The sequence below is a fragment of the Plectropomus leopardus genome, chromosome 20 (assembly GCF_008729295.1).
Source record: "Plectropomus leopardus isolate mb chromosome 20, YSFRI_Pleo_2.0, whole genome shotgun sequence".
In the NCBI taxonomy this organism is placed as follows: domain Eukaryota; kingdom Metazoa; phylum Chordata; class Actinopteri; order Perciformes; family Serranidae; genus Plectropomus; species Plectropomus leopardus.
Window position 1 is genome coordinate 66,338 of NC_056482.1, and position 20,420 is coordinate 86,757.

The 20,420-nt window shown below is 39.8% G+C and overlaps 1 protein-coding gene across 2 annotated transcripts in view; it reads left to right on the plus strand.

The window, feature by feature from the left end:
- The window catches only part of tln1 (talin 1), a 101,097-nt gene that overhangs the window by 64,782 nt on the left and 15,895 nt on the right, over positions 1–20,420 (plus strand). For both annotated transcript variants that reach the window (XM_042509057.1, XM_042509058.1), the window contains 10 exons: positions 870–1,118; positions 2,076–2,195; positions 2,307–2,453; positions 3,567–3,733; positions 4,081–4,264; positions 5,175–5,300; positions 7,035–7,151; positions 7,395–7,580; positions 8,871–8,978; positions 17,959–18,064. In XM_042509057.1, coding sequence (XP_042364991.1) covers positions 870–1,118; positions 2,076–2,195; positions 2,307–2,453; positions 3,567–3,733; positions 4,081–4,264; positions 5,175–5,300; positions 7,035–7,151; positions 7,395–7,580; positions 8,871–8,978; positions 17,959–18,064 — 1,510 coding nt within the window. The remainder of the gene's footprint in view (positions 1–869; positions 1,119–2,075; positions 2,196–2,306; positions 2,454–3,566; positions 3,734–4,080; positions 4,265–5,174; positions 5,301–7,034; positions 7,152–7,394; positions 7,581–8,870; positions 8,979–17,958; positions 18,065–20,420) is intronic.

The window sequence follows — 20,420 nt, forward strand, 5'->3', positions numbered from 1 at the left end:
TTTTATTGCCAGGACAGTGTGAGCTTGAAAGGGGGAGGGGGGGGGGGGGGCAGCAAACCCGCAGCCACTAAGGCGATGACACTATCTCTGTACATGTGGCGCTGCTCCACTGAGCCAGCGGGCGCCCCCAAACTCTGCGGTTTTATTTTCCTTACTCCTTATAAATTCTCCTTTACATTTGCCTTGCCCTCATGATGTTTTCTAATGAGGTTAAAAAAAAGTTGTTAGGGAAGGAGATTTTTTTGTACTTTTCGATTGCAGCCCAGATCAGATTGGTGTCAGATGTCACCGTGCCAAATAGATCATTTTTAGAAATGTTTGACTATGAGAGCCTTGACACAGATATCCCCCATGAGGCTGGCTTTTTTTTTCCCAAAGTCAATCATCACTCTGCAGAGGAATCTGGAATCCCTGCCTACAAATCTCAAAACTGCAGTCAGAAACCTTTAATTAACCTTTAACCCTTTAATAGATCACAAGCAGCTCAAACTGTCATTCCTCTCTTGTGTTTATCATGATTTTATATGGCATTGACTATTGTAATTTGACGTTCAGTGAGGACAAAAACAATCTTAGGCGTTCAGTGAGTACAAAACGCTGCTGCTTGTCTTTTAACAAAGAGACAAGATCATGTCCTCCCTGCTCTGGTCTCACCTCACGGTTTACTTTTATTACTATAAGTCTTTTGAAAAAAACATCTTTAATATTAGCCCAGTGTTTTATTTTCCCTCTATTGGTATGTTTTACGTGGCCATTTTTTTGTTTTGATCATATTTAATTGCCATTTGTGCTTTTTAATTTCTTTAATTTTATTGAAATGTGTTGCTAAGTTTTTTCCATAGTCTGATGATGTGTTTTCTGCTGTGCAGGCAGCGCACATGCAGGAAGCTCTGGAGGAGTCAGTGCAGATGATGAAAGAGGCAGTGGATGATCTGGGTGCCACTCTGGCTGAGGCAGCCAGTGCAGCGGGTGCTGTGGGCGGCATGGTGGACTCCATCAACGACGCCATCAATAAAATGGAAGACTCACCTGCACTTGACCCTGAAGGCACCTTCGTGGACTACCAGACTACCATGGTGAAGACAGCCAAGGCCATCGCTGTCACTGTGCAGGAGATGGTAAGGGTCTTTGATGATTATCGAGAAGTGTAATAAAGTTGAATATTTCAATCATGAGAGGCCGTAGTTTACAATGATTTTCTAACAGCTTGGAGGGTCATTTTCAGGCACAGTTATTATATAAACCTGTCAATGTCTCATAACAAACACACAGCAACAAAAAGTTATTTCCAACAAAATGATTTAGTGATAACAAGAGTTATTCTCCCACTAAGAAAATCTTCTGCAGCAATGTTTAGCAGAAGGTTTTTGCTCATTAGGCCCTGCCCCTGTCCGGTGAACAGGTATAAAGCCAGGAATGATTCCTAAAACCTGCCTCACGTCTTAGCTCTGTCTTAGCTCCTCAGTCAGCCTATTAACAGCTGTAGAAACTTCTAATGGAGTTTGTGTCTGCACACGCAGAATGTAGAACTGTATATATATGAATGATACAGTTCAGAGGTTTTTTTTGCTGACAGACAGGCTCTCTTGGAGGAACAATGTTTTTTGCTTCTTCTGTTGTTCAGATTTTCAACCAGGTGGTGAATCAGAAAACAATGAAGTTTAAAAGTTGTGAGTGATGCATCTGAGTGTAGTGTCTGATCTGTCTTCTCCCTGGTATGAAACTCCTCTGATGTTGTGATGGATCAGATCAGTCTGATCAGCTGTAGCTGCTGAGCGCCTCCAATTATTAACTGATATTCAGTCATCTGATTGTGGAAAACATAATGTGTTCTGAATTATGTTTCCCTTTAAACCTATTTGCCTTTTCAAATTAGTCATATATAAACATAATTTCTAGGAGAAAGGGCTGATTATATATACAACTATAAATATCTATCTCTTTATTTAGATTTATTTATTGAAGCGTATATTACCTTGAGTGAATTATACGCTCAGTATTTTTTTAAAATTTTGTTTCCATGTTAGTATTGTAATGGCAGAAAACTCCACTAATGTGGTTTGTCTTCTCTTCAGGTGACCAAGTCGAATACCAACCCTGATGACCTCGGAGGTTTGGCCAACCAGCTCACCAATGAGTTTGGAAATCTTGCAAATGAAGCCAAATATGCAGCCGTGACTGCAGAGAACGATGAGGTAATTGAAACTTTCAGTACCTCAGCACAGTGTGTTGGAGAGACTCTTTTCAGGCCATGCCAGCTCTGTTATGGTGCTGGAGTTGACATGTATTTCATTGTGTGTTTGCAGATTGGTTCTCACATCAAGAAGCAGGTGGGTGAGCTGGGATTCAGCTGCACAGGGCTGGTGACCAAAGCTGGAGCTCTGCAATGCAGCCCCAACGACTCCTTCACCAAGAAAGAGCTGATAGAAAGCGCCCGCAAAGTTTCGGAGAAGGTCAGATCACAACCAATCACTTCACTTCCTTTTTTCTATAGTTTTATGCCTTCCTTTAAAAAGCAATAGTGAAGAGATGAATGATGATGAAATTGTGGACTATCATGTCCCAGAATTCCCTCATACGTGGCCGCTCCCACATATAAGGGGCTCCTCTTTCCATTATGGCTCCATACCACGCCTACGTGGCCTTGGTTTGGAAATAGTGACGGCTAGTGCGGTTGCTGCAATAGAAATTAAGCTGCTAATGTTTTGAACATCCATCGCCATGCTTCTTGGAATATTAAATTCCAAGTTGTAATAGAATTTGCAGGACATCACTCAGTGGAAGCGCAGTCATCTTGCAATGTGTTCTATCAACATGTTGAAAATATTGCTAGTTTTGTGCAAATCCGTAATGGAAACCTGCCTATTGCTGGTGACTTAACCCACTTGGTCAAGGGTGCACTTCCAGTCACTGTACTTCTACTGCTTGTTTATGAAATTTTCATAACATAAAGGAAGTAACCCTGGATTCTTTTTTAAAATATTTATACACAGTCACTTACTGCAGTTGTCAGAGATGTCACATAGGAAGTTTTATTTTCCTCATTTGTTGGGTTTGTTTGTTTTATTCATTGTGGCTTCTGTCCAGATATTTTACAATATTACATACATCAAGATTATTATCAGATAGTTTAAAGACAGGGAATTTTAGACCTTTGTCCTCCTTGGATCTACAGATCACAACACTCGTACCAGCATGGTAAATGATAAATGGACTGTACTGCGCTTTTCTAGTCTTTTTGACCACTCAAAGCGCTTTCACACTACAGGTCACATTCACCCATTCACGCACACATTCACACACTGGGGGCCGAAGTTACTGTACAAAGTTGCACCTGCTACTCAGTATCCATTCACACGCATGCACACTGCGATGATGCAGCATCAGGAGCAATTTAGGGTTCAGTATCTTGCCCAAGGATAGTGGTTGCCTGGAGGAGCCGGAGATCGAACCGCTGATTATATTTGATTTCATTTCCTCACCATCTACAGAACAAATAGTAAATAGTAACTCTGATAGATCTGCACAGTTCTTCCATCCCTAACATGTCGGTGTTGTTCTTGCAGGTCTCCCATGTGTTGGCGTCCTTGCAGGCAGGTAACCGTGGCACCCAGGCCTGCATCACAGCAGCCAGTGCTGTGTCTGGAATCATTGCAGACCTGGACACCACCATCATGTTTGCCACTGCTGGAACTCTGAACAGAGAGAACGCAGAGACCTTTGCTGACCACAGGTACTGCTCACCACAGAGAGCTGCTATCAAACATCAGCACACTACAAGAAACTGTTTATATCCTGAAGGGAAACTAGATCATTGCAAGTATGATGTCAAAATCTCAGACAGAATCTGGTTACGATATGGACATACAGTATTGCCCAGCTCTACTTTGTATCATTACCAGGATCACATTTATGTCACAATATAAAGATTTTGGAGGCAATCATTTCATAACTGTAAGCAGTTATTTTAAAAGCTGTTATATATATTAGTAGACTAAGAATATCAGCTGTAATGATAGAAGAGTATTAGATGAATATGTAAATCTGTGCACTATCTTTGTGTGTCCTCCCTGTGTGCAGAGAATGCATCTTGAAGACAGCCAAGGCTCTGGTGGAGGACACCAAGCTGCTGGTGTCCGGAGCCGGAGCCAGTCAGGAGAAACTGGCTCAGGCTGCCCAGTCCTCAGTGTCCACCATCACCAAACTGGCTGATGTGGTCAAACTGGGAGCTGCCAGCCTGGGATCTGAAGACCCAGAGACACAGGTACAGGCAGCACAGAACACGCAGCATGGCTTTGTGTGTGGCTTTACAATAACCCTTTGCTAAGAGGAGAAAAAGTGGTTTAAAGGCAGAATGGAGATTTAGAGCAATTTATAATCTCAGTTCCAACAAGACACACAGTAAGGTCCTACCAACAGCTGTCAGTCAGGGCTCAAAGCTTCAGCGACTAGAGTCAGCACTGATATAATCCTGATGTGTTTGTAAACTCATGACTCTGTTCATTAATCCTGAAGAAAATGTCATCAATCATGATATGGAGTGAATAGATTCTCAGTCCTCTGAAGGACATACCTTCATAAACACACACACCAACCCTGGAGCTGAGACAAGGCTTACTCTCTGTGTTCATGTTCAGAAGCTGATTACACACCAACAGTTCTCTCATGGAACATTAAACTTTTGTTGTGGTTTGGCCTTTGGTGCAAGCGACATTTGTGTTTTGGGGGCCTGAAAACAGGAACTTTTGAAACCTTGTTTCCAAACTGTAATCTTTGGAAAACTCCACCCCTTCAGCTGCTGTGTAAACTGGCAATGCGCAGATCCTGTGAGAACAGTGACGTCACAGCTGGACCACACACCTGCGCAGCTCTCATAGGAATGAATGAGGCCCCGCCCCCATGGCTGTATCCAGATTTCTAATAGATCCATGCCACACACAGGCACATGGTGTTCTTCTGTGGTGTGTCATTACAAAGTTACACCGCCAATTACTTGCCTGGCATGCATATGTGTTTTCAGTTGTTTTTGCAGGTTCATGTACACAAGAATCATTCTCACAATGTTATCATATGAATGCCAATTTTTTTTTAAAACCCAAAGAAAAGTTTTCAGTAGCGCTGGTCTCATCTAAATGTGGCCTCAAACTGTAAAGTTCTGTTTCCGCCCTCTCCAGGTTGTCCTGATCAATGCAGTGAAAGATGTGGCCAAAGCTCTGGCCAACCTCATCAGCACCACCAAAGCAGCTGCAGGCAAACCTCATGATGACCCTAGCATGCTACAGCTCAAGAACTCTGCTAAGGTAAGAGCCAAAGCCAGAGTCACATGAGACTTCTCTCCATGGAGGTGAAGCTGCTCCTCTGCAGCAACACTCTGCCTCACACTGGGGTGTGACTGAAAACAGCAGGCCAGTCACTCTGCGCACATGCTGGTTGGACTGTTGCTTTTATAAAGTCAGAAAACGCATCGGATTTGCTAGGAGGGGGTTTAGGATGCTGTTTGACCATCAGAGAAGCCGTTTTGTTGGAGCATTCCGGCACCTTAAATGGGGTACTCATTAAGACAGGCAGAGTCTTCCGGGGTCTCTGAGTAGACTTTTTACATCAGTGGATCCACACACATTTATATGCTTCCACACTATGGCCATCTCATTATTGTGAGATAATATTTCAAGAACATCTCAAAGGAATTTCTACAAATTTGACCCAAATGTCCAATTAGACTCAACAATGAACTGATTAGAATTTGTTTTTTGAAAGTCAAAGGTCAAGGTCACTACGACATCATAATGTTCTGGAAAAACACTTTTCTGGTCATCGTTCATTGTTATGAATCAGCAGCATAAGGGAAAGACATTTGGTCAGATACTGAATTGGTGACACTGATCCGTAAACTGTGCTGATTGCAGAGATCTGTGCTGACTTGGGGAAGATGTGTGTGAAGCATCCATGTTTTAGAACATTCAGCTTCTTTTCAGCGTTAGCCAAAGCTTACACAAAGCACCTGTTAAGTGTCGTCTGTCATTTGAGTCTGGACAGACATGGATACAAACTGTAAATATAACTTGACTGGTTCGCAGAGGCATACAACAGTGAGGCGCTACTTCTAGGTGATCATATCCTGTATCGTATGTTTTGTGCTGCTGAAGCACACAGCATGTGAATATGTTAACATGAAGACATGAAAACAAACCCTTCCACCACGGTGTGCTGTCTCAGTAGTCAGCATGTCATCTGTTGAAGTACAGACTCAGACGTTTGAATGCACTTCTCACTGGCAATGCTGTGTGTCTTTGTGTCATTTATTAACCCTTAGGGACTCTTTGGCACATTTATGCACTTTTTATTCTTAATTTTTTAATAATTTTGGCTGTGTTTGTGTATATGGCATGCATTTTGGCAAGATTGTGGGGTTTTTGTGTGAATTTATAGTATAGTATAGTATATATAGTGAATTTCCAGCTCAGCTCCTACCATAAGTCTAAAATACACTGTGGAAACTAAATTGTTACAGTCAAACTGTTAAGGTCAAAAAATGCTCCATTGAAACCCATTCAAACTGACATTTTTCATCCCACAGCGATAAAAATAACATAGTGAAATCATGATTAATACCAGGGTTACAATTCTGAAAATTCTTAATATTTGATATTTATGATTAGGACTGATGGGGGTCAAAAATAAACTCAGTGTAGAAAACTATATTAATGTATACTATTTTTATATAGCCTGACTTTGAAAAGTGCATTTTGTGTGCAGAGCAGTATGAGTGTGACTATTTGACACTGCACAAAAATAACAATGTATAAAAATCAATGTTGCTGCTAATCATTGACATATCTTAGACTGTAATAATATAATATTATTAAAATATTATTGTATAATATTTTTTAAAGCTTGACTTTTGTGCGCAGAGCAATATAAGTGTGTGTAACATCAAAGCTGGCACTAAGGGTTAATGTCAGTCCCATCAGTGAGCACCTTGTTCTTGCCATCAGTCTAACCCATCAGCATGTGATCTGCCCTGGCTGCTGTAGGTGATGGTGACCAATGTGACGTCCCTCCTGAAGACAGTGAAGGCAGTGGAGGATGAAGCTACAAAGGGGACCAGAGCTTTGGAGGCCACCATTGAACACATCAAACAAGAGCTGGCTGTGAGTCATTACAAGCTTTAGCTGGACATGTTTTCAGTACGGTGTCAACATTTGAAATAGATATCTCCCTACGACCTTGATGAGTAGAAGATGCCAACTGAAAGCAAAATCCTTCAGTATGAAGGATTCATAAAGAATACTGATCCTGCAGCTCAGGATTCACTCCACTGTTGCATGAATGAATTAACATTGTCTTTTAGCTGTTGAGTATCTCACTAACAGCATGCTGGTTTTACCACACAGGTGTTCAGCAGTTCTGACCCACCACCAAAGACGACCACACCAGAGGAGTTCATTCGCATGACAAAAGGAATCACCATGGCAACAGCTAAGGCAGTGGCTGCTGGAAATTCCTGTCGCCAGGAAGACATCATCGCCACGGCCAACCTGAGCAGAAGGGCCATCGCTGACATGCTGCACTCCTGCAAGGTACACAGCAGAGTCATGACAGGCACTCTAGATGACTGGTGATGAGAGAAAAAGACGCTTCCGCTTTCGCCTTCAAATTCAAAGTTCTCGTTTCTCTTTTTTTTAATTAATTCATTTTTCTCACCTCTCCTCAGAACTTCTTTTTCTCCCCTCTACCCTGGATATCCTCATGCAGACAATCTTTCTACCCACAGACACACACTCATGCACACACACACACACACACACACACACACACACACACACACACACACACACACACACTCTTACACTCACTCACTCACACACACACACACAACACACACAACACACACAACTTTACACTCACTCACTCCACACACACACACACACGCACACACACACACACACACACACACACTTGTAAACACCCCACACACACACACACACACACCCAACCTAAGCCACCTGCCCGGTGTGGCCATCCCCCCCCCCCCCCCGTCTTGTTCCATTCTGTCTGTTTTCATGTTGGTCACTTGTATTGTGCTGTTTGTTTCTGTGTTATTCACAAAAAATACACCCATGGCAGGAACTAGCTTGGTTAAGCTCTGGTCCTATGACTTGGTAACTGCGCTCACATATCCCTTACATTTATAGCCCAGGAGCAACATGTAACATTAGGGACAGAGTCCCTTCCATCTGTGTAATCTTGTAGTTGCTTTATCCATGTATGATGCTGTGAGTTGCCCCAAAGAAAATCTAGAACGAGAGAGAGAGAGATCATTTCTAAGTCTGTGAAGTATGAGTCGGGAATATTCAGAAGGGAATGGAACACAATTAATCAACCACAGGTGCAGTCATCATTTTAATAGTGTGTTTCCTCCATTGCAAAAGATTATTTTTACCAAAGTCATTGTTCATTTTTTCAAGTAGTAGTTAAATATTCTCTCAAATCATATCCTTGTGATCAGGGGTTATCTAAATCTGATCATAATGTAAATACTGAATTCTGATTTATTAACTACAATGTGGTTTTGAAGACATCAGCTCCATATTTAATGATAATAATATCTGTTGTTCCCATGAGTAAAATACAGCTCTTTCTGGAACTCGTCTCCCATCTTTGGCCCAAAGTTACTAAATGGTATCAAGTATCAGTCAGATTAGTGAGATTTCTTCTTAAATTGTAAATCTCTGTAATGTTCCAACTCAGAAATACAGTTCACTTCACACTAATGTCCTCTTCATTGCATTTTAGCATGCTGAATTGCCCCCTGCCTGTACGGTCAGTGTTTGGTTCAGCTGTTGATTAGTGTGTGTTTGCTCTCTCAGGAAGCTGCATACCACCCAGAGGTCAGCAAGGATGTCCAGATGAGAGCTCTGCGCTATGGCAATGAATGTGCCTCTGGATACCTGGGACTGCTAGAGCATGTGCTGGTGGTAAGACATCTTACCCACATATTGTGCTGTCAGCAGTTTACAGTGCTCCCCATTGTCCTAACAGTCCCAAAAATTTTGTATAACTTGGAGAGACATACTTGAAATGAGGGAATTCAGCAGCTCTGCATGACAGCAGCCATATCAAAACTAACAGTGTGGACACGGCCATGCTGACTGAGTGATCATTTACTGGGTTAGTTGGAATAAACTAGCCTGGTAAGACCATCCTGATCACATGAGCTCAACATTCTGTTTCTCTCCCTGTGTCTATCTGGACTTTTGCTGCCTTCACATGCTCCTTTGAAATATCGAATATTTTAAATTACAAGTTCGGAGTACATGAACGGCTCTCCAAAGTCATAATTACAAGTGGGAAATTTTGATGATACCCGAGCTGCCGAGTTGTGATGATTGTGTGACATTTCAGGGCAGCAGAAAAGGTGGAACACATGGAAACAGTGTCAACAATTGACAGTAAAAAAATATATATATATTTGGTTATTTTGTTTCTTGTAGCTATCACATACTTTTAGTAGTTGCACAATTTAATATCTGCATCTATTAGCTGAAGCAAGCAAACTGTGAAATCTAATGCATGCAAGGTGATTATACTAACATTGACAACATTTTATTACACTAGTTGTCAACTTGATGTCATAAATGCATAAACATGGAGAGCAAAAGTCAATGTTTGGTCAGTGGGAAGAAACTTTTTTTTTATTAATACCCGTATTAAATATCAATTTTTGATCACATGTAAAGTGTAATATGCTATTAATGTTAACTGCTGTCCACTTAGAGTGACCTAGATTAAATATAAAAATATATTAATATTATATATAATATATCAAATATTATAAAAATAAAATAAGATAAAAAAAAAGATAAAAATATAAATAAATTTGAAACAGCTATCAGCCTCTTGTTTAAACACTCTTAGTATTAAAATGCAGCCCATCGTCTTTGTAGCTTCCATGTTGTTCCCACTTAACAACCTTAAAGCACATGAACACAGTGAAGTCAGAAACAACTTCCCAACTTGGAAACTACAACTTCCCACATCACATGCATGTGAAATATTAATAAATTGTATTTTTTACACTGTTACTGTCTAACTGGAAACGGTATTGTGTAGTTGCTAATGTCAGGATTGGCTGAAGGAGCCTGTCTGTCAAAGTGAGTAACTCCCGCTCACTGAAATCGTTTGTGGTGGCATACTGAACCAGGGAGAGAGAAACACAATACTGAGCTCATGTCATCAACATGGTTTAACCAGACTAGGAATAAACATGGAGAAAGAGAAATCAAAAAATCAAAAAGATAGGTAAAAGCACCTCATTCACAAACTCAGCTAAAATGAACTTTAGGGAACTTCTTCAAATTTGGCACAAATGTTAATTTGGACTTAAGAATAAACTGATTAGAGTCTGGAGGTCAAAGGTCATTGTAAAATTGTCTGTCTTATTCTCTCGAATGGGATATCTCAAGAACATCATCAGGGAATTTTTTCAACTATGGCACAAATGTCCACTTGGACTCAAAGATGAACTGATTAGAATCCAGGGGTCAAAGGTCACGTTCACAATGACCTTTTGCCTGCCTTGAGGAAATTTGTTAAAAACATGAACTTGAATATTCTGCAAAAACACTTTTCTGGCAATTCTATAGATTTTTCAGTCCAAATCATGTTAAAGTTTGCCTCAGGGGAACTTTCAGCATACGACTTCCCTCTCTCCCTGGACCCTCAAAGCATCCTCTGTGCTGCTGAGGGAAGATGTGTGTGAGGTATCAACGTTTTTGCAGACATGGATGTAAACTATAACTGCAGCTTGCCTGGATTGCGGAGGCATACAAGTGTGTGGTGGTAGTTCTGATATTTAATAGTTATTAATGATATTTAATAACCGTGGTGAGTAATGTTTCTCACACCACACTACTATCAGCACAGCTGTGGAAAGGGTCTTAAATGAGTTGTGTCACTGACCTTTCTGCTCGTCATTGTCATTGTGCGTTTAAAATAGAGCCATAAAGCCTGTAGGTGAGGCATGGTAAAATCACGTGCAGTGGGCCAAACTAATGCCACAGAGTTTTGCCTTTTTATGATATCCTGAGTTGTTTTGTTCTGGGTGTCTTTAAGCAGCACCCTGCTCTACCCTTTTACACTTAGACACATTAACACCAAGGTCCTGCCCTGTTCCACAGCTGTCTGTATGTGTGGACTGGTGAATAGTGTCACTTGAGCAGTGTGGGGCTGCCTTGCTCAGTGACACTTACGTGGTGCTAATAGTAAACCATCCTGGTATAAATTTGTTCCAAAGTATCTTAAAATGTATAATCTCTAACTTGCTTAAAGCCCCCTTTAAATGTAATTCTGCAGTCTTTTGGCAGCCCCCACTTTTTTAGTAATAGCTAAATAATGTGATTTTGAAAGAGGTCTGAGCATGCTGTGTTGGTGTTTATTGCATGATGGCTACATGCTTAAAAACCTCTGCGCAATACTTGTGATATCAGCTGTCATATGTTTGATGACCTCTTTTCTTTCCTTTCCCATCACTCTGTCAATGTTCCTTTAAACTTGTGGCTCACTGATGTTGGTGCAAGCCGGTGAGTACGCCTCCGAAATGACCTGTACAAGTGTGGGGCTGCACTGGTTGACTGCTTCTGAATTTTTAATGACACAACTGTGCTGCAGAGCGGTGTCAGCAGCATGTTAAAAGACGTTAAAGCAGCTCTGCCTCTGACCAGCATTGGGAAGTTTGGATTTTTAGAAATCAGGAGGTGTCTGCCCAAGGAGTAGGAGTCTAGAAACTGAAGGAATCTGGCAGAGCTGGAGCACTTCCAAAATATTCTGAGATAGTCAGTTCTAGGCTGATGTCAAATGTGACAGCAGGCTTGGGCAGTATGTAAGATTTATACCTTTATACCTTCCTGAAATTTCAGCTTTCAGACTAATACATACACAGTAGAAACTCACAAAATGTTAAGAAAAGTCAGATTTTCCTTCAACAGAGAAATACGCTGTACACCTTTTGAATTCAAATTTGTCTAGGTCAGAGAAGACTGACGAGGCTTTACTGCTCCATTAACTCATCATAAAACACACGTTATTCAAATTCAACAGAAACAAAATAAAACTCACCCAAACTGTCTTGGTTACTCTTGTTAGTAATCTAGTTAGTAAGTCAACTGCTCCAACAGTCACCAGCTCCGGTTTGGTCCAAATCCTTAATTCACCAAGTTAGATATAAAAGACATGCTGTTATTCCCCATAGTCTCTCTCTTCCTGCTGGCCACTGGCTGTTTACAATCCTATAACTTCTCCCTCCACCGCTAGGTGTCACTGTGTCTTTCAGTTCAGCTGCCTGTTCCAACAATAGAGACCACAGACTGAGCTCTGGTGGTGCATGCTGTGTACTACATGCAATGAGTTAAATAGAAAGCGCCTGTATTTATGACATTACTGAAAAACATACCTTACAGCTTTCTAAATTCCCTGGAATACAGTAATACTGCCCAAGTCTAATTGACAGTCATACTGTCAGCTAATTGTCTCCCTGTTGAAATTATGGAAATTTATTGGTCTAGTGTTCTTGCAGTATTCTATCACATGAAACTTTTGACATTTATCAAAAGTAGGAAAAAACTATACATTGTAGGCACGTAGGGTAAACATCAAACAAATAGCTAAACTTTAGAAGAAAAAATATACATGCGGTCCATGTAATAACTTTTGCTGGAGTTTGTGACACAGTCACACAATTTTAGTGGCCACAGAAGAGTTAAGAGAGACTTCTGTGTATGCAGTGCAGTACACAGAGAAACAGAATTATATTGAGGGTTTTTTGTTTTTGTTTTTTTTGCCCTCGGTGCACAACAAGAAGAACGAATGATGCAGCCTTCAGTGGCGGTGAAGCAAACATTCTGACTATGCATTAAGTGCGCACAAAATAAGATATGAAAAGCGAAGTGTGAGGCAAGGCAGCTTTATTTTTATAGCACGTGTCATTCAACAGGGCAATTCAAAGTATGTTACAGAGCAGTAAAATATATAAAGTAATAAAGGATAGAGATTTACAATAAAAGAGAGACTATAAATAAGGGCTAAATCTATTACTAAATGATTTACAGTTTAAAAGAAATCACAATTATAATAGCAAAAGTGCAGTCAGGAGGTGCAAAGATAAAAAGCTCATTTAAAATGATTCAAAATCAAGTTTAAAATAAGTTTACAGTCATTACAAGGCAGAGCAGGTAGTGTGAAAACATGAATGTTTTGAGCTTAGCCTTGGTCAGAGTCTGGGTTTGTCAAACATCATCTGGGAGGTTACTCCAGATTTGTACCACATGATAAGAATATGCTGCAAGACACAAGATAACTATACTAGAGCTAAGTGTAAATATAACTGAGAGCACAGTAAGTAGTAGAAAAGTAGCAGCCGTACCAGTTTGATTCTGGAGGCCTTGTTTGTGCAGACTTTAGTGATAGGTTTGTGGATGGAGGGGGGAGAGTTCCTGATGATGACTCAGCTGACATCTCTTTCCACTGAATGGACGTGCAGTCTGAGTGTTTGCAGTTCTTAGACCAGACAGTGAAGCAGCTGTTCAGGATTCTCTCTGGGGTTCCTCTTCAGAAGGTAGACAGGAAGGGTGGGGGTAGGCTGGCTTTCCTCATACAGCAAGTAAGTGGAGATACTGCGGTGGTTTTGGATAGGGAGGAGCAGTTGATCAGCCGATGTCATCAGCAAGGAGCAGAGTGTATACTTGAAATATATACTCGTAGATATTAAAAATTATTTTCTTTTGACCATTTCAAACCTAAACAAATGGCTTGACCTCGTTCAAAAACATTGGAAGAAGGCAATGAGCAACAAAAGCAGAAATGTTCTAGATATTAGCAAGACATATGCAAGAAAGATAGCTGAAAAATAGTAACAAAAAAAACAGCCTAAAAAAACCTCAAACAAATGGCAAAGTAAAGGAAAATAGGGAAATGACCTGAGAATAACTGCTTAAAAATGATAGGTTATACTTTTTATGACGATCACATCTATAATGCATTATTAAGGCATTCAGAGTGAATTTTAATGCATTCATAATGCTTTATGACTACACTCATAAATACACAGAATGCTTACTGATGCACTATATCAACAGTCATAAAACATTAGAAAGTGACTTGTAATGACAGTGATGATAAGTGTCAAGTGTCTTATGCATACTCTTGGCTTGTTTTAAAACTAGAGGTTGAATGCTGGGGCTTATAATGCACAATAAATACCTATATTCACCTATATATACATCAAAAGTCATCTGTTATAAGGACTCATAGTGTGCTATAACAGTCTATGCAGTGTCATAAGTTTTCATTGAAAGTGAGGTGAATTGAGATACATATTGATGCATTTATAATAATGCATGCTTCATTAGAGTGTTTTATTGTTGGTGTTAAGTAAAGTGCAACACATTTTTAATGCATTTCTAAGAATCTATACTGCATAATAAATTATCAATGTCTACTGTGCACTAGAATGCTTAAAAACCACACTTTGAAGACAGAAGTTTGACACCTACTGACATCTGGAGACAATGTGTCAAAAGTCAGACAGGTTTTAGTCAGTATTTATAATGTGTTATAAGCCCTATCAGTCAGCCTCTAGTTTATAATCAGTCAGTAGTATGCATAAAACACTTGAAACTTATATATCATTTTAAGTCACACATAATGCTTTATGTTGATGTTGATTTTGATAAAGTGCATCAGTAAGCATTATGAGTGTGGTCATAAAGCATTGTAATTCACCATGAATGCCCTCATAAGGCATTATAAACATGGTCCTCATAAAAAGTATTAGAAGTTTATTATCTCTTGTGGGATAATCAAGTTTATTATGACTATGTTTAAATGCTTGTGAAAGGCGTCGGAATGCAGCACAAGAAAAGTGATGTCGATGCAGGTTTCAAACGGTGTAAAAAAAAAAATCTTAATTTTATCCACTGTGATGAAAAAGTATAAAGTGTTGAATGAGATCTGGAAACAGGCAGTATAGCCGTAATGAGAGTCTGTGGTTCTGAACAACAAGCAGCCTGCTTGTCCACAATCAGTCTCCCTGGTCCTTGACCTCTATGGGAAACATTATACTGCCAGACTAACTCTGATCTGCTCAACATGTTGCTCAGCCGTACAGTTTGGTTTTTAGCATCAAAAGACACTCGGCACAGACCTCCTAACATCACAGTTGAACAAATTTTTGCAGATGCATGGAGTTGCTTGTATTTTTGCCAGTGTCCCACAGTCTAACAGTGTTTCCCTGGTGGAGCTCAGGTAAAGTGTGCATCAGAGTGCAGTGTGTGTGGGTGTGTGTTTGTGTTTGCCCGTGGCATTAGTTTGGCCCCCAGCATGCGTTCTTGTGCAGTTACGTCCTCGCCTCTATCCTCTCATGACAACACATCTGAATAAACTTGAGATGGATATGGCCTGAGTCCTGTTAATGCTCTGCACCTGTCATACACTGCTCCAACCTGAATACTGCATGTCCACTTAGGACAGGCTGAGGACACACACTGAGAGCCAAGCACTTCTGAGCACCAACACAGCAAACTTGTCTGACATTATTTTCATTCCATTTATGACATGGGACTAACATTAGTGGGCATATTATTGATATGAGTCGACTGTTATTTCCTCTCTGTATCATATTTCGGACATACTGGAAGAGTCTGCTGGCAAAGTCCCATCATTATAAAGCCATGGTGACACTGGTTTCTCCAAAAACACTTTTCAATTTAACAACTCTACATCATGAATATGGGTGTGTGAGGCAATAATGTTATCATGCAGTTACAAAGCATCTATACAGGTATAACATGAAGCCTCATTTTATCAGTGATGTCACAGTACAGGCAGGAAGGAAACAGATGATGGAGACACTGGTAAAGGAGCAAAAATCTTTCAAAGGATCGACTGTGCAAACAGAATTTGAGGGAATTCAGCCAAAGTATGTCACATACCGAAAAAAGGCTAAACAGAAGAGAGGCAGAATGAAGTGTTTCTTCTAAAGGCTGCATGTAGTTCATATCTGAACAGAACACACTAAAAGGAATACCTCACTGGCAAAATGACCTTTTTTATATTAATTCCTCACCCCATGTTCTGTCAAATTCATGAAGAAAACGATTTTCTCACATGCTGTCAGGGTAAACAGAGAACAGTGAACAGTGTTGTACCACCAGGAAACATTTTTGTGTATCAGTGTTTGGAGTGAAGCTATGGAACAGTTTTTATGTGGAGCGAAAATAATGTCATACCATACATTATTTAAAAATGATATATAACATGATTAAAAACATAACATGATTTTCATTAAGAGGGGGTTTTACAACCACCAGCTGTTTACAGCAGTTACTATTTATTGATTCTTTTTTCCTAGTTTATCTACCTCTTCTTTCTGTAAATAATAATGTAAAATTATTGCTTACATTATCACAGTGTTTTCTGTTTCTGTTGCTTTTGTACAAAAATATGTTGATACACTTTGCCTGTTGTGGATGACGTCCATGATTTATACTTAATGTACATGCTGCGATATGCGTAGACACAGATAGGTCACAATAAAAATGCAAACCAAACTTGCTGTGTGTTAGCATGCTGTTGCTCTGCTCCCTTGTCAGAGGTTGACTGAAGAGATGTAGAGTAATCTTTGATTTGGACCTACACTACATCCTCCTTCCTGTTCTTATGATGCAAAAGACAAACACTTATGTCAATGTCTTTTTGCTATCGTCTGAAGTGATGGTTTTCAACCTTTTTCCTCAAAGTACCACTTTTCTATCATGGTGTAAACTTGTAACCCCTGACAAAGTGATATATTTTATGGTTAATGGATAATATTTCATATTATATGCATCAAAATAATGGTAGAGAACAAGAGGCAACCTGTACAATATGCCCAAATCGTGAATGCAATAAATGCAGGAAGTTTAAAGGAAAAAAACAATTTGGATGAATTTTGAGCGAATTATTTCCTGTGAATTTTGCATCAGATGTGAGTTTCCTGATATTTTTTGGGAACTTTTACAAAATTCTCTATCTGTATTATGTTATATTTAAAGCATTTTATTGAGAGGGTTCAATTAAAACAAATTGTTAGCAAATATACACAAACATAGAAATTATTGATACATGTATCATGAAAATAAACTGCTCTTCTCCAGGATTTTTAGAATAATAAAAAAGGACAAATTATTATTTTATAGAATTATGTTATTTTTCAGTATATTTTAACAACTATTCAGGCCTAATAGGCTCGTTGTTAGACAAAGTCTGGGTTTTCCTCTCCCTGATCCTTTCCCGTTTTTGTATAAGTTTTTATCCAGTGAGAGATTGTTTTAGTATAGGGGAAGGTCATTTAAACTTTTCAATCTGTACAATGAATGTTTGACTCTAATGAAGGCACAGTGTGCGTCTTATTAATTATTTAAGTTAATTGTGTGGTCCGTTATTTTCTTGGAGTGCATTCTTTTGAATCGGCGCATTGAATTGTTTGCTATAACTTGTTCATCTTGTGAGAACTGACCTCCACCTGTGGAGGGGCTGAAGTGCAAGTGATTCAACACTGAAAAAAACACAAGTTTCACTCAGTTCCTCACAGAAATTTAAAAAAAATATATTGAGATTTTGACTATATATTTGTAAAAAGGTTTTCTTTAATCCCTTAAAACCATGAAGACCTTACGACCCCCTGTGAAGCTTTGGCGACCCCTAGTAAGGGTCAGGACCCCAGGTTGGCACCAACTAATCTGAAGCATCCAAACTGAAGGGTTTAGAATAAGAAAGTGTGCTCTAATATTGGACGCCTTTATAATCTTGGCATCAGTGAATCCTGCACAGGCTGGGACTTGATTAATTCATGATACGCAGGTTGTGAATGTCTATAAAAGGTTGATTTAAAGGTTTTAAATGTTTTTTTTCTTTCCCCCACAGATCATCCAGAAGCCCTCTCATGATCTGAAGCAACACCTGGCCAACTACTCTAAGCGGGTGGCAGGCTCCGTCACTGAGCTCATCCAGGCTGCTGAGGCCATGAAAGGTATCCTCACCTCAGCAGCTACACAGTGACAGCAGAACACATCTACATATCTCTGAGTGTCTTTTTTTTCTCTCAGTTTTTATTTAATAGTAACTCAGTAAGTTTACATGCACAGCTACGGTTATAGCTCCTTTCAGCCATTTAATTTGACTACTGTCCTTGTCCCAGTTTACAAGCACTAGTAGAATCGTTTTATGATGAAGTCTGTCTGACTCCACCTCAGCAGGTGGAGATCTGTCCTCTTCTAGCTAGTTAATATAAACCTATATTATTTATACAGTCGATGATATTAACCCAATCACGATGATTACTTTACAATAACTTTGGGGTAGAAAACCACTGTGTCACTTACATACAATCAGACAGCGCTGACACAGAGCAAACTCTGCTTTCACTGATTAGTTTGAAGACATCTGAAATTATCAATATCAGTTTAAGTGTAGGCTACGCTATATTTCAAATATTTTCAGCGCTTTACTGTGCTGTAAGACAGCTCTTACTGATGGGGATTTGAAGCTGTTTTATCAGTAGTCTCCACTGAGAAACATTTTACTCCACTGAACGGTGGAGCTGCTGCCATACTGCTGCCTCCATCAGCTGCTGTGAAAGCTGAAGAGGAGACCAGATTCAGATATAGTCAAAACTTACACTGATATTGATTTTTAGGTGGATTAAATGTCTTATGCTGCGGCCCTGTCCGCAGCAGGACATCGCTTAGCACCCATGCTGGTGTTGTGGGACTGTACTTTATTTATCAGAGGAGGCATGGCTCAAGTTTGACGTTTATGTCTAAAATAATACCACCTTTTTGGAGTTGTATTGTATGTCCCTCACCTAAGCCAAAACTAGAAAACTAGGCAACTAGAAGCACACGCAGAAAGTCTAGTCCAGTTAAAGTCCGACTGAGGTGTCTACATGATGGAAGAGTTGGACTTCCAATGGAATGATCTTGGTGTGTTTGTCTGATTTGGAGAAATTCGATTCAATCAGATTTCAGTTGGACTAACTTGTTTACATGTATTTTAAAAGTCCACTTGTCGTTGGACTAACACAATAATTCCACATTTTCTAACATCATGTAAACATACTGCCTCAGTCAGTGCTCTCATTGGTCTGTCAGAATGGATGTAGCTGGATAACCAAATTTTCCAAGACATTTTTCACCATGAGTGAACTTCAATCATACTAATGGACAGTTGCAAGTTTCATATATGTGTTATTGACATGTAAAAATGTACAATATCAAATAAGAAATGAGAGCAGCTCGTTTTTAAACCACTTGGTATCTGACTCCTTGCCCCCAGTGGAAGTATCAAAGGCTGTCAGCAGTGCTCACTACCTCAGACATACACAAGACATGTCAGAAATAGCCCAGCATCAGGTCTTATTTAGAGCGCTTCATGCAAATGAGCCCTGACAGTAATTTGAAGTAGGATTAGTGCATAGTCTCCAAAGAGTTCTACAGTTTCACACAGCTCTACTCTGGGATCCCCCTCTCAGGAGTCAAGTACAAATTACATTGAACCCAAGGCCTTTCCATGAATGCATCGTCTGTCAGATGGAGGGAAAGTCATCCTCAGAGCTTTCTATCTTAGATTAATGTTCCTCTGCTCAACTTTGAGCGACATTAGCTGACACTGAATCTGAGAAGCATGGCTGTAGGTTCAAGACTTCATTAGACTGATGACGCACATGGGGCGACCATAATGGCTCCGAGATGAGCTGTGATTGATGTGCAGGATTGAGCTCCTGTAATCGCCTGCAAAATGTTGAGATTCACCACCGGATGGATGACAGCCTGTTGCTTCAACCCGAAAATAAGATTAAACAACCAAAAATATAAAATTTATCAGATTCATTAAAATATGTTCTTACTAAATTTGCACACCTTATTTGTTAGGTTGATAAACAAGAAATATTCAGGGCCGTAATCACCTATTTAACATTTGGAGGTGGGGGGGTTCTTCAGTTGACACCTTATGTGACCCAGCTCTGCAGGAAGGGTCTGGGGGCCATTCATTTTAGGACTAAAATGGCCATTTTACAACATTTTGAAACAAAAATCTATAGATCACTACTCCTTCAAGATTTCATGACTGAGTGCCATTTTAGGGAGCCAGCATGTGATGGAGGGCCACAAAGGAAAAGTGCACTCACCATGACTTGTAAAAGACATTATGCTATGACTTCATGGATGATTTTTTTTTTACAAGACATACTATACTGATATATTTATACTTTACAAAACAGTCATAGTATCACCTACATAACACTATCACATTCTAGTTTTCCACTTTTTGATACATTTGAAATAAATGAAACAGAAACAGCACAGCAGTCAAGTAACAACTTCTGC